Source organism: Eubalaena glacialis, chromosome X (assembly GCF_028564815.1).
Source record: "Eubalaena glacialis isolate mEubGla1 chromosome X, mEubGla1.1.hap2.+ XY, whole genome shotgun sequence".
Lineage (NCBI taxonomy): Eukaryota > Metazoa > Chordata > Mammalia > Artiodactyla > Balaenidae > Eubalaena > Eubalaena glacialis.
In genome coordinates, this window is record NC_083736.1 from 15,084,370 (window position 1) to 15,096,197 (window position 11,828).

Genomic DNA, 11,828 nt, shown 5'->3' on the forward strand with positions numbered 1-11,828 from the left:
ACTTTCTAAATCTCCATTCTTGACTGTGAAGGCTTGACCTTATGGATTTAGCCATATACATTCAGATTTTATGGCTGAAATATAATATTTTGCTATTTTTTAAAAGTATTATTAAGGCGGAAATTAAGTAAAAATTAACAAGATTCAATGAAAGATTCTTTTAGAGAAATATACATTTATCTGGAGAGAGATATACTTTTATGGCATCAATTATTTTAAAAGGTAAACTTTAAGCACACTCAATTAAATATTGACTATTCATAATATGATACCCTTGGTGACATTTTTTCTATTTTTTCTGTTCAATGTGTTTAAGATATCTCTTCCTATGGTTTTTAAAATTATTATTATGATAGCATTTCTTGTAATTAAGATTTTTACTTCATATAATGAATTCTATGATTTTTATTTCATTATGTTTATACTGAGAAATAAAAGTGTATAGTGGCCAAGAAAATAAGATGTATTTTGGTTAAAAAAAAAAATAGTAGACACTTATTGGGGCAAAGTAATTTGATCGTGAAGAGAGAGAATTCACAAAAGATCTAAGAGCTTATCTTCTCTTAGTATACATACATACATACATATAGTGTGTGTGTATTTGTGTGTATATACAAAGAGAGAGAGACAGAGAGTCAGAGAGGTAAAGGGACAGAGAGAGACCGCCCAAAGCATTTTAACTTGCTCCTAATTTTATACGCTGATTTTTTTTTTCTGTAAGAAAAAGCTCCAACATGCCGGCACCCAGAATTGTGGACATCTCTCAGAATGTCTGTTCATCTGCTGATGTATGAAGTATCTCACTGTGCTTTCCATGTGCCCTAGATTCTGATGAATCACCCGTGGCCAGGGAAAGGAATGTGATTGTGCACACAAATCCAGATCCTTCCAACGCTGTCAATAGGAGGTCTGGAACCAGGGACTCGGAGTGCCAAACTGAGGATATTCTGATCGCTGCTCCATCCAGAAGGAGAATCAGAGCTCAGAGGGGTCAAAGCATTGCAGCTTCCCTTTCTCATTCTGCTGGCAACATTTCTGCATTGGCAGACAAAGGCGACACCATGTTTACTCCTGCAGTGAGCAGCCGCACGAGATCTCGGAGCCTTCCCAGGGAGGGCAATAGAGGTGGGGATGCTGAGCCCAAAGTTGGTGCTAAACCCTCAGCATATGAAGAGGGGGAGCCTTTCGTGAGAGACCAAGAAAGAACCCTTAACGATTGCAGCGAGGCCCCCAGCAGCCCGAGTGCACAGGAGCACCAGCCTGCTTTGAGCCTGGCCTGTTCTCAACATCTTCACAGCCCCCAGCACAAGTTAAGTGAGAGAGGGAGGTCACGTCTGTCCCGGATGGCTGCCGACTCTGGCAGCTGTGACATCTCCTCCAACTCGGACACCTTTGGGAGCCCCATCCACTGCATCTCCACGGCTGGCGTCCTCCTCAGCAGCCACATGGACCAGAAAGATGACCACCAGTCGTCCAGTGGCAACTGGAGTGGGAGCAGCTCCACATGCCCCTCACAGACCTCAGAGACGATCCCTCCTGCAGCTTCTCCTCCCCTCACTGGCTCTTCACACTGTGACTCGGAGTTGTCACTAAACACAGCCCCTCATGCTAATGAGGACGCCAGTGTCTTCGTGACAGAGCAGTACAACGACCACCTGGATAAAGTGAGGGGCCACCGAGCAAACTCCTTTACCTCCACTGTGGCAGATCTGTTGGATGACCCCAACAATAGCAACACGAGTGACAGCGAGTGGAATTACCTACACCACCATCACGATGCCTCCTGCCGCCAGGATTTTAGTCCTGAGCGTCCCAAGGCAGACAGCCTGGGCTGCCCAAGCTTCACAAGCATGGCCACTTATGACAGCTTTCTGGAAAAGTCTCCATCGGACAAAGCAGACACTAGCTCTCACTTTTCGGTGGACACAGAGGGATACTACACCTCCATGCACTTTGACTGTGGTCTCAAAGGTAGTAAGAGTTATGTCTGTCACTATGCAGCCCTGGGCCCAGAGAATGGCCAGGGTGTCGGGGTTCCTCCTACTCTTCCAGACTGTGCCTGGCAGGACTACTTAGACCACAGGAGACCGGGGAGACCAAGCATCTCTTTCAGGAAACCAAAGGCAAAGCCGACTCCACCTAAACGTAGCTCATCATTGAGGAAGTCTGATGGAAATGCAGACATTTCTGAGAAGAAAGAACCAAAGATAAGCAGTGGCCAGCTCCTGCCTCACAGTTTCAGGGAAATGAAGCTGCCTCTTGATTTCTCCAACACGCCTTCTCGAATGGAAAATGCCAATCTGCCCACCAGGCAGGAACCTTCTTGGATGAACCAGAGTGAACATGGCATTAAGGAACCTCAGTTAGACACTCCAGATGTTCCACCATTCAAAGATGAAGGTGCTGAATCAACTCACTATGCAGACCTCTGGCTTCTAAATGACTTGAAAACAAATGATCCTTACAGATCTTTATCTAATTCAAGCACTGCTACGGGTACCACAGTTATCGAATGCATCAAATCTCCAGAGAGCTCTGAATCCCAAACATCCCAGTCAGAATCTAGAGCCACCACCCCCTCCCTTCCTTCTGTTGACAATGAGTTTAAACTGGCTTCACCAGAAAAGCTGGCTGGCTTGGCATCTCCATCAAGCGGCTACTCAAGCCAGTCTGAAACGCCAACATCCTCTTTCCCTACAGCTTTCTTTTCTGGCCCATTGTCTCCTGGAGGTAGCAAAAGAAAACCAAAAGTCCCAGAAAGGAAATCCTCACTACAGCAACCCTCTTTAAAAGATGGAGTTCTATCACTGGGTAAAGACCTTGAACTTCCAATTATACCTCCTACCCATCTTGACCTAAGTGCTCTTCATAATGTCTTAAATAAACCATTCCACCACCGTCACCCATTGCATGTTTTCAGTCATAATAAGCAAAACGCAGTAGGAGAAACACTGAGGTCAAATCCTCCACCGTCTCTTGCAATTACACCAACAGTCCTGAAATCTGTTAACCTTAGGTCCATCAGTAGGTCTGAAGAAGTTAAGCAAAAAGAAGGCAACAATACAGATCTCCCCTACTTAGAGGAAAGCACTCTCACCATGGCTGCCCTGTCTCCAGGTAAGATTAGGCCACATATGACTAAGAAATCACTATCACGTCAGTACTCCACTGAAGACACCATATTGTCCTTTTTAGACTCCTCTGCAGTTGAGATGGAACCAGATAAACTACAATTAGAAAAAAACCGTTCTTTTGATGTGAAGAATCATTGTGATCCAGAAACAGTAACCTCAGCTGGTACCAATCTTCTAGATTCAAGTCTCACAAAAGACCAAATACATATGGAGAGTGAGCCTATTCCAGAAAACACACCAAGTAAAAGTTGTGACTTTTCCCCAGAAGGATTTCAGAGGGTCTCTGCTGCTCGCCCAAATGATTTGGATGGTAAAATACTACAATGTGGAGCTGGTCCAGATGGAGCCCTAGCGCAGGTCCAGAAGGTATCTTCTGCAGATCGGGAAGAAGCTGCATACCCTGAGTCTGTGGACGTGCTCACATCTCAGTCAAACTCACCAACTAGAATCACAGACATAAACAATCAACTTAAGCATCAACTTGGGATGAGCCGCCACCATGACAAAGTGCCTGGGAATATCAGCTATGAAGCAGAGATATCAACCGTAAATCCATGCCCTGAAAAATGTTCTGAGCAGGAAAATATTGCTTCAGGTATTTCAGCCAAAAGTGCCTCTGATAACAGCGGAGCAGAGGAGACCCAAGGAAGTGTGGATGAGGTTTCACTGAAAGGTCAGTTGTTGACACCTTTGTCACAATGGGAAGGTGTCTCGTGGCACTTCCTGAAGTTTTTCTTTCTTACCTTCCCCATAATACAGTACAGCCCTGGGTATTGGTTTCCCTCCTTCTTTTCGCTTATTAAAACAATTAAGATAAAAGCTTTTATCATGGAGGGACTAAGTGTGACAGATAGCTCCTTCATTTTAAAAATGGCGGTCAGGTAACTGTTGCTTAGTTGTTCCCTGAGTCAGTGAAGCCCAGCAGCGTGCTGGGTGACTTCTTCCTAAAGATGCTTTTGTTCTTAATTTAAGAATCGTCACCGAGTGATGACTCTGTGATTTCACCACTAAGTGAAGACTCTCAGGCTGAAGCAGAAAGTGTGTTTGTGTCTCCAAATAAACCTCGAACAACGGAGGATTTATTTGCAGTCATTCACAGGTGAGGCAACAATACCAAAGGTTCTGCTTCTTACGTGCTTCTCATCAAACGCAAATATGGAAAAGCCTTGGGTACTTGTAATACATTCAGCAAAAAACATAAGCAAGCAAAGAAAAATTATTTTTCCAAATCAAATTGATAGACATATTCAAGTTGGGAAATATGTGGCCTTATATACAGTTAGGTAGACCTCAATTGAGAGACTTTCCTAAGAACTGCTGAGGGTAGCTGTTGTTTTTTTCCCTAGGAAAGACATTCTGAAACAAGTTTTTAATTTGAAAACAATTTGTGGTCAAGTAACTTAAGGGTGAAAGCTCAAACTCTAGTGTAATCTCTGACATTTAAATAATTCTTTAACCTAAAAACACATGCTCAAAGCTATAATCCTACACTAGCAGAGATAAATATAAGGTGACTCACTAAACACAGCCCCAAGTTTGAGACAAAACAGTATATAAACCTGCCCATTTCATAGCTCACAACAACTAATCACTGCTCCCTTTCTTCCCTCTCTTCCTAAAACTTACATTTCTTTAATAACACTGGCCTTCTCTAACTTTAATGCTCCATATCCCATGAATAGGGGATGTCCTCTAGGCTGCTTTTCCAGGATAGTGTTGCATCCATGCTGACCATTCATATTCTCTCATCTGCCCCCTGGACCCCTGTGATCAAGGCCCCTATTTGCAAGAATACTCCTTACAACCTGTGACCGAAGAACGAAACAGGAACTAGCCCTTGGAAACTGAACCCGTATCAGACTGAGCTATCCAGACATAACGTGGCTACTCCTTTCGCAGCTGCCACTGCCTACTTCACTAGGCCTTGGTGACCTAGATGCGACTCCCAAGGGACAAAGCTTGGGGACCGTCTTGTCTACCTCATGAAGTTATACTCTTTGAAGCAAGCTCTTCACAAGCAGCTTACCACTGTTTTTCCCAGGATCCTACTTTTTAGGGGAACTTGTGTTTTCTGTTGATGTGGTTCTCTCATAAAGAAGGAGCACTGCCCTTCGACAACTGTTTTTTTAAAGGAGCCAATCACAAACATGTTCTGTGTAGACCTTAGCAGGCTCACCTCTCCACTCGGAGAGTGAAGAATCATTATTTTTCTTTGTCCCTGATTATATTCTCCTCACCCCCTTTTATCCCCAACCTTAGGAAAAGTTATTAAATGCTGTGAAGTTAAAGAACCAAATGCTAGTGTCGTGAAGAGTGGACAGAATGTAAGGAGTCGAGTCAGAAAGACCTGGAATTGAATCCCAATGCTGCCACTTCCTGTCCAGTCTTGAGTCAGTTACAACCTGTGTACCTATTTCCCTTGCTGTAAATGGGGATACCTAGAGCTCACATGTTCAGTTTTGATGATAAGATATCATGTTTGTGTCTAGAATATGGTAGATGCTAAAAGCAGACATTAGTTTGAAATCCCTACCCTATTAGAGTGCCAGACACTGGCATACACAAGATAGCAACCACAAAGCTTTCAGTGAACCAAAATCAGGCTGGTGTCCAATTGCAAAGCTGACATTTTCTCTAACCTACAGGTTTTTAGGTTGGTGAGAAAGCATGCTGCCAGTACGTAGCAATGAACTGAGTCATGCTGACTCAGTGACTAAGTTCACGAAATTTATGCCTGTTTATTTATCAAAAGAAATAATATAATAATGATGGATGGGTGCCTAGGTTTGGTAGGCTTACAGAGTTTGGTAATCTTAGATTTACATTTATGCAGAATTTGTTTGCTTATTTATTTATGTGCAGCACAGTGACAATAAAAATTTTCTTTTCTTGAGAGTTTATAGTGCACAGAGCTTTAAGAGCTCCAGAGGTGGTCTAGGTTTCCAGCTCCTCCAGAAAGTTGGCTTACTGATTAATACACTGTAGACAGATATTCCTGGGCAGCTATGGCAAATGGTATCTGCAGCCAAAATGGACTGACTTATTCAAGAAGTCATGTAAGAAATTTCTTTATATGGAGGAATTTTAAGAGTAGACAGAATAGTATAACGCACCACTGCCTGCCCCCACCCCCAGCCAAACACACACACAGACATATCCATCACCCAAGCCTATCAACCATCAGCCTATGGCCAGTCCTGTCCCATCCACACCTCCTTCCACTTTGCTCTCCTGGTATTCACTGGAAGCCAATCCCAGGCATCAGAGGATTTCATCTGTATTGCAGAGACAGGTTGAATAAAAGTGACAGTCCTTCACCACCTACACTCTAACCAAGAGTCAGAGAGCAGTATTTTCTTGTACTCTTGTGAAACTTCCCAGTAAGTCCTCCCCTAGAACCTCTAGCCTCCACATTAGTCATTATGTGAAATGGTCATTTCCAAAACCTAATTCATGTCCACTGGTTATTGGAGAATTTCCCTCAGGCTGTGAGTGCCACGAGGGCAAGCAATGTATCTTAATCCTCACCCCTACAGCCCTAATGCTTAGTATCCCATCAGACAGGGTACAACAAACTGCTCTTTAAGGAGATGGCTGAGTGTGACGTAACACTCTTAGTTTCATTAAAGTGTATGTGGACTGAGATTGTTCCTTTTCTTAAAAGGTCCAAGAGGAAAGTACTTGGAAGAAAAGATTCTGGGGACATGTCTGTTCGAAGTAAATCTAGAGCTTCCCTGGGCAGCAGTAGCAGCAACAGTGCTGGTTCTGTCACCTCAACCAACAGCAATGTGACCACCCCAAACAGCCAGAGGTCTCCTGGCCTCATCTACCGAAATGCCAAAAAGTCCAACACATCGAATGAAGAGTTTAAGCTATTACTCCTCAAGAAAGGCAGTCGCTCGGATTCCAGTTACCGTATGTCTGCTACTGAGATCCTGAAGAGTCCCATCCTGCCCAAACCTCCCGGGGAACTCACAGCCGAGTCCCCCCAAAGCACCCATGAGGCCCATCAGGGGGCACCGGGAACTGAAGCGCTGTCCCCCCTCTCTCCATGCTCCCCACGGGTTAATGCAGAAGGGTTCTCCTCAAAGAACTTTGCCACCCCGGCATCGGCAAGGGTTGGACGTTCCCGGGCTCCCCCTGCGGCCAGCAGCAGCCGCTACAGTGTCCGTTGCAGGCTGTATAATGCGCCCATGCAGGCCATCTCCGAAGGCGAGACAGAAAATTCCGATGGGAGCCCACATGATGACCGATCCTCCCAGAGCTCAACATAGGTGGCCCATGCCAGGCTGGCTGTCAAAGGCCAAAACCTTAGTCATATGAGGATGGAGGAACAGAACGGAAGACTGGGGAGAAGTCAGCACATGGTGGGGTACCATCACGCTTACCAACGAGTTCCTAAATATTTGCTGGGGAAACGGAAGGTGGTTTGGTCTTTCTTGATCATTTTCCATATTTTTAAGTAGCTGCACTGTCTTTCATATTTTTCTTTAGGGTAGTTTGATTTACCCAATCTCATTCCTTTTGATAATAGAGAATTTGAAAATGTCTGCTTTTCATGAAACCTAGAAAAAGTTTTCCCAGAGCTGCCTATTCAGAAAACAAAGCCCTCACTGTCATAATTCTTAAGAAGATGAAATACTCTGGAGGTTTGGTATATTTTTACATTAAAATGAACTAAAGCAAAATTTAGAAGAACTACACACATGTAAATACCATATTTTTGATAAAAATGTGTAAATAGATTTATGGATGACGAGTGGGCATGTGGCCAATTATCTACCACACACCAACTGCTTATAGAACACAACAAATAAAGTGTAATAACTGTATTCTGTGAATACCATTTTCGTATCAAATACCATATTTAAATGTCCACCAATATGATTTCTGAGTGATAAACCTCAAAATATGAATTTTAAACTGGTGAAATAAAGGATATCTCGAGGTCATATAGTGAAATGTGATTAATTTAAAATAATGAATTCAGACTTAACCATTTTTGTGACAAACTGCAGCACCAAACTACTGGTAACACGTGGCTGTGATGTGCCATGTGGCAATTTGGACAGAATGAAAAGCATGCTTTTGATTTTTTTAAAAAAAAATCAGGGAGAGAAATCATCATTCTCAACATAAAGCCCTGAACAACAGCACTTGACAGTGTCCTTTAAACTTCAATTTTTCAGTGGATTGCTTTAAGGAGAATGAGTAGGGAAAACAGTAGTTAATTTTAGGTTATGGTTTATATTACACTACTGGGGACATAAACAGTCCTAATCTGAGGACTATAATCTTTAAACTCCTTAAACAGTTTAGCAATTAGCTCCAGATTCTTTAACGAACGAAAATAAAACATAAGCATGCCACAGAGCTGTGGATTTATCAGTAAGTACCTGCAATGAGTTTTCAGCGAAGCTTTCTCTCTGTGCTGATGAGATTCATGCTACCTAAAAATTAACAGAAATGACACTGTGAACAACGTAGTTGGGAAATAGGTATGTGTATATGCATTATTTATATTCACTGTTAAACTGGGAACGGGGAGCAGCTCTGGTTCACAATGCTACATATAACTGAGTTTTTGTCTGATTTTACTCTATCTGCTTGATGGCAAAAGGGGAGGGTGGTGGGTGGGAAAGGAAATGTCAGGGCAAGTGCTCTGATAAAATGAAGGCAGGGAAACAAGCTGAATTACTTGAAATTACTTGAATTTTCTTGTCTTAAAACTGAAAAAAAAATGTAGTTACCAGTTGAAATCTGCAAATGGGTTTTACACCTGTGATTTTGAAATGAACTGATACTAATGTTTGAAATGACATGTCGGAAATATAAGCAGTTATGTACTTGGAATGTTTTGAATGGGAGAAGGTAGAAAGTAGAGAACTAAGAAGGAATACGGCCTATAAAAGAATAGAATGTGATTAGAGTGATAGAACATACCAGAGTTACCAAGAAATTGATAAGCAGCTCGCTTTAAGCTTATGCAAGTGGTATTTGGGAAAGTAGGATGTGTGAAAGGGGGTTTGTGGTTTTGGTTTAATTCATGCAATATGAAGGAGAAAGCCTGGCCTAAGAAGATGCTATCTTTCAATAGAAACACTTTTTAAGATGTTACAGAGTGAGAATTACAGAATCTGATTGCTGTTGGGTTTTTGTTTGTTTCTTTGGAAAGAAAAAAAAATGTCTGGTTTATTCTCCTATTTGTTTTCACTATCAAATTGTGTTTCTTAATTTCTTGTCATCCTTGTATGTAAAATGGGTGCTGGGGGTGGCGGGGTAGAGGAGGGAGAATGTGAATGTGTATGTGTGTGTGTGTGTGTGTGTGTGTGTGTGTGTGTGCGCGCGCGCACGCGCGTGTGCTTGTGCAGGGATAGATAAGCTACCTGGTAAAGCGTATATTTGAACATTTACGAAGTGTTATACTTTTTACTAAAAGAAAAATGTTTGGGGGTTTGAAAAAAGTGGACCATCATTTCTCATTGGAACCCATTAGTTAAGAAAACCAGCATGGTTTGACACCACATGGGAACATGAATAACTTTTTCTCATACTTTGAAAAGTACACTTGGCAAACTTTTAAAAGTAAGGTTTTTAGACAAATGCAATAAAAAAAAGTCATTTCCAGTCACAATAGGTGATCTTTTGTAATTTTCATAAAAGCAGCTCGTTTGCAGTACGGCTTTTGTGTAGTTAGGGGTTTTTTAAGCATAAAGAAAGGTATGTAGGCTTTAAAAGTGATTCTAAATCTTGAACAGAAAACACACAAATTGGCTTTAACAAATATGTCACCTTATTATTGACATTAATTTAAGTAATGGTACTATATATATTTTAAAATACATACTGCCTTGAATTGTGAGGCAATAAGATACCGTCTATATGTAATGATCACAGAACTAACCCTTAGAATATAGTTTTACTTATTTTGTTTACTCTAAAAATCTATAGCAGAGTTTCTCTATTTTATATTTCATAGATTTAAAAAAAAAAACCCAGATAAAGATGGATTTAAAATTCACTGTGCAAAAGAGTATTGAGTAACAAACTGAGTTTAAAAAAAAAAAAAAGCAAGAAATTCCTTAGTAATTTTCCATGGCTTTATCACATAGCACGTAAGACCAAGATTTAGAGGGCTGTCTTCAACATCACTGCCGTCTTAAAGCAGGGTACACACATTAGGTATTGTGAGGAACATCAACCCAAACTTTTCTTTTGTTGTTTGCACTGATGCTAATTTTTTCTTCTTTTGTGTTTATACAACATGTCTATATTGTGTGGGGGAAATTTTTTTTTCCTGAGTTTTTGATTTTTTTTTGGCTAAGTAGAGGACATAGACTGGTTGCAGCAAACAAAACACACTGTTTGCTCTTTGCCAGAGTTCAGCGAGTACATGTGCTGCAGTGGTGGCAGACTGAGAGAACTAGATCATGACAAAGATTTACAACTATGAGGAAGGTTACAGTGTAGCTCTTTTGGTACTAGAACCAGTTCATGCTGGCCGAAAGACAATGGTTTATGGACTTGCCTCCATTTTGTATTTTTGTAATATTTGTAAATATGAACTTTTTAAATCGTTGCAAAAACGGTTTCTTTTGTAAGATGTTTTCAACGTTTACATTCAATTCAAGCCTTTGTATATTTTAGAGCTGTGCAACACTTTAAGTCTTGTATTTATTTTTAGTAAAAATGGTGACAGTTTCATTGTGAACCCCTCTCAAAAAAAAATGTACCAGAAAAGTTTGATTACCTAGAAAGTGTGTATAGAAACTGCAAATAAACGTGACTGCAATTAAACAACTGGCTGCTCTCTTCATTGCTATGTAATTGCACTCCTGGGGTTTCACAAACGGCAAGTGTTTTATAGGAGACTGGACATATGGGAGGGGAACTGCTATGGCAAAAGTATGAGCAAAAAAAATAATGATAATAATGAATACTGTCTCTGTAACCGGCTCCAATTTTGCTTTGTATTTGAGAGAAAAAAGAATACATTTCCAATGTCCAGTATACTTTCCTGTACCTCTCCAGGCCAGGAAAATATTTATGGCTTTACTTTAAAGTTACCTGCTTTGCTTCTGATACTCAGACTGTGCCTCCTTCCTGAGATGAGCAACCTCGATGTGCCACTAAGTAATGTCATGTACCCTTTATTACGCAAATTTATGTGCCAGATACTGTTCTAAGTGCTTTGCCTACTCTAACTCATGAAGCACCCCCCCACGTTGTGCCCATTTTACGGATGGGGAAACTGAAGCACAGAGCCATTTACCTGAGTTGCAAAGCCATAGAGCGCTTAACTGTTGGGGCTGGGGTACAAACCCAGCAAATCTGGCTCCAAGGTCTGTGTTACCTCACCCTGTGGAGAGATAACAACTTTTAAAAATAACTTTTCCCGGTATGTACCAAACCACAATTCCTAAAGCCCCGCTCCCTCCCCCTTCGAATTCCAGCACTGACGAGCACACCTGGGATTGAGTCAATGTCGACGTCTGTGGTGCGTCACAGAGGGAGGGAGAGGGAGGAGGGAAAGGGGGGAATTACATTTAAAAAAAAAAAAAGCTTCAAAGAACTAACCAACGAGAGTGGGGAGGCCACGCACCTAAACGCCTCACCCCCGCGAGCCCCCTCCTTAAACCCGCTCCACCACAGGAAGAGTCGCGCGCGCCGTCGCTCCTGCGCAGCCGCACTAAA

At 41.8% G+C, this 11,828-nt stretch overlaps 1 protein-coding gene and 1 long non-coding RNA gene across 9 annotated transcripts in view; one reads left to right on the top strand and one right to left on the bottom strand.

Annotated features, from left to right (window-relative positions):
* NHS (NHS actin remodeling regulator) overlaps positions 1-8,395 on the top strand; it is a 339,549-nt gene extending 331,154 nt beyond the window's left edge. For all 7 annotated transcript variants that reach the window (XM_061179367.1, XM_061179364.1, XM_061179366.1 and 4 more), the window contains 3 exons: positions 826-3,807; positions 4,107-4,233; positions 6,799-8,395. In XM_061179367.1, coding sequence (XP_061035350.1) covers positions 826-3,807; positions 4,107-4,233; positions 6,799-7,408 — 3,719 coding nt within the window. In that variant the 3' untranslated portion in view covers positions 7,409-8,395. The remainder of the gene's footprint in view (positions 1-825; positions 3,808-4,106; positions 4,234-6,798) is intronic.
* The window catches only part of LOC133082679 (uncharacterized), a 91,850-nt gene extending 80,090 nt beyond the window's left edge, over positions 1-11,760 (bottom strand). For both annotated transcript variants that reach the window (XR_009698973.1, XR_009698972.1), the window contains exons 1-3: positions 11,712-11,760; positions 11,407-11,493; positions 8,531-8,584 (exon numbers count right to left, since the gene is read on the bottom strand). This is a non-coding gene — a long non-coding RNA (uncharacterized LOC133082679). The remainder of the gene's footprint in view (positions 1-8,530; positions 8,585-11,406; positions 11,494-11,711) is intronic.
* Between the last annotated feature and the right edge of the window lie 68 nt (positions 11,761-11,828).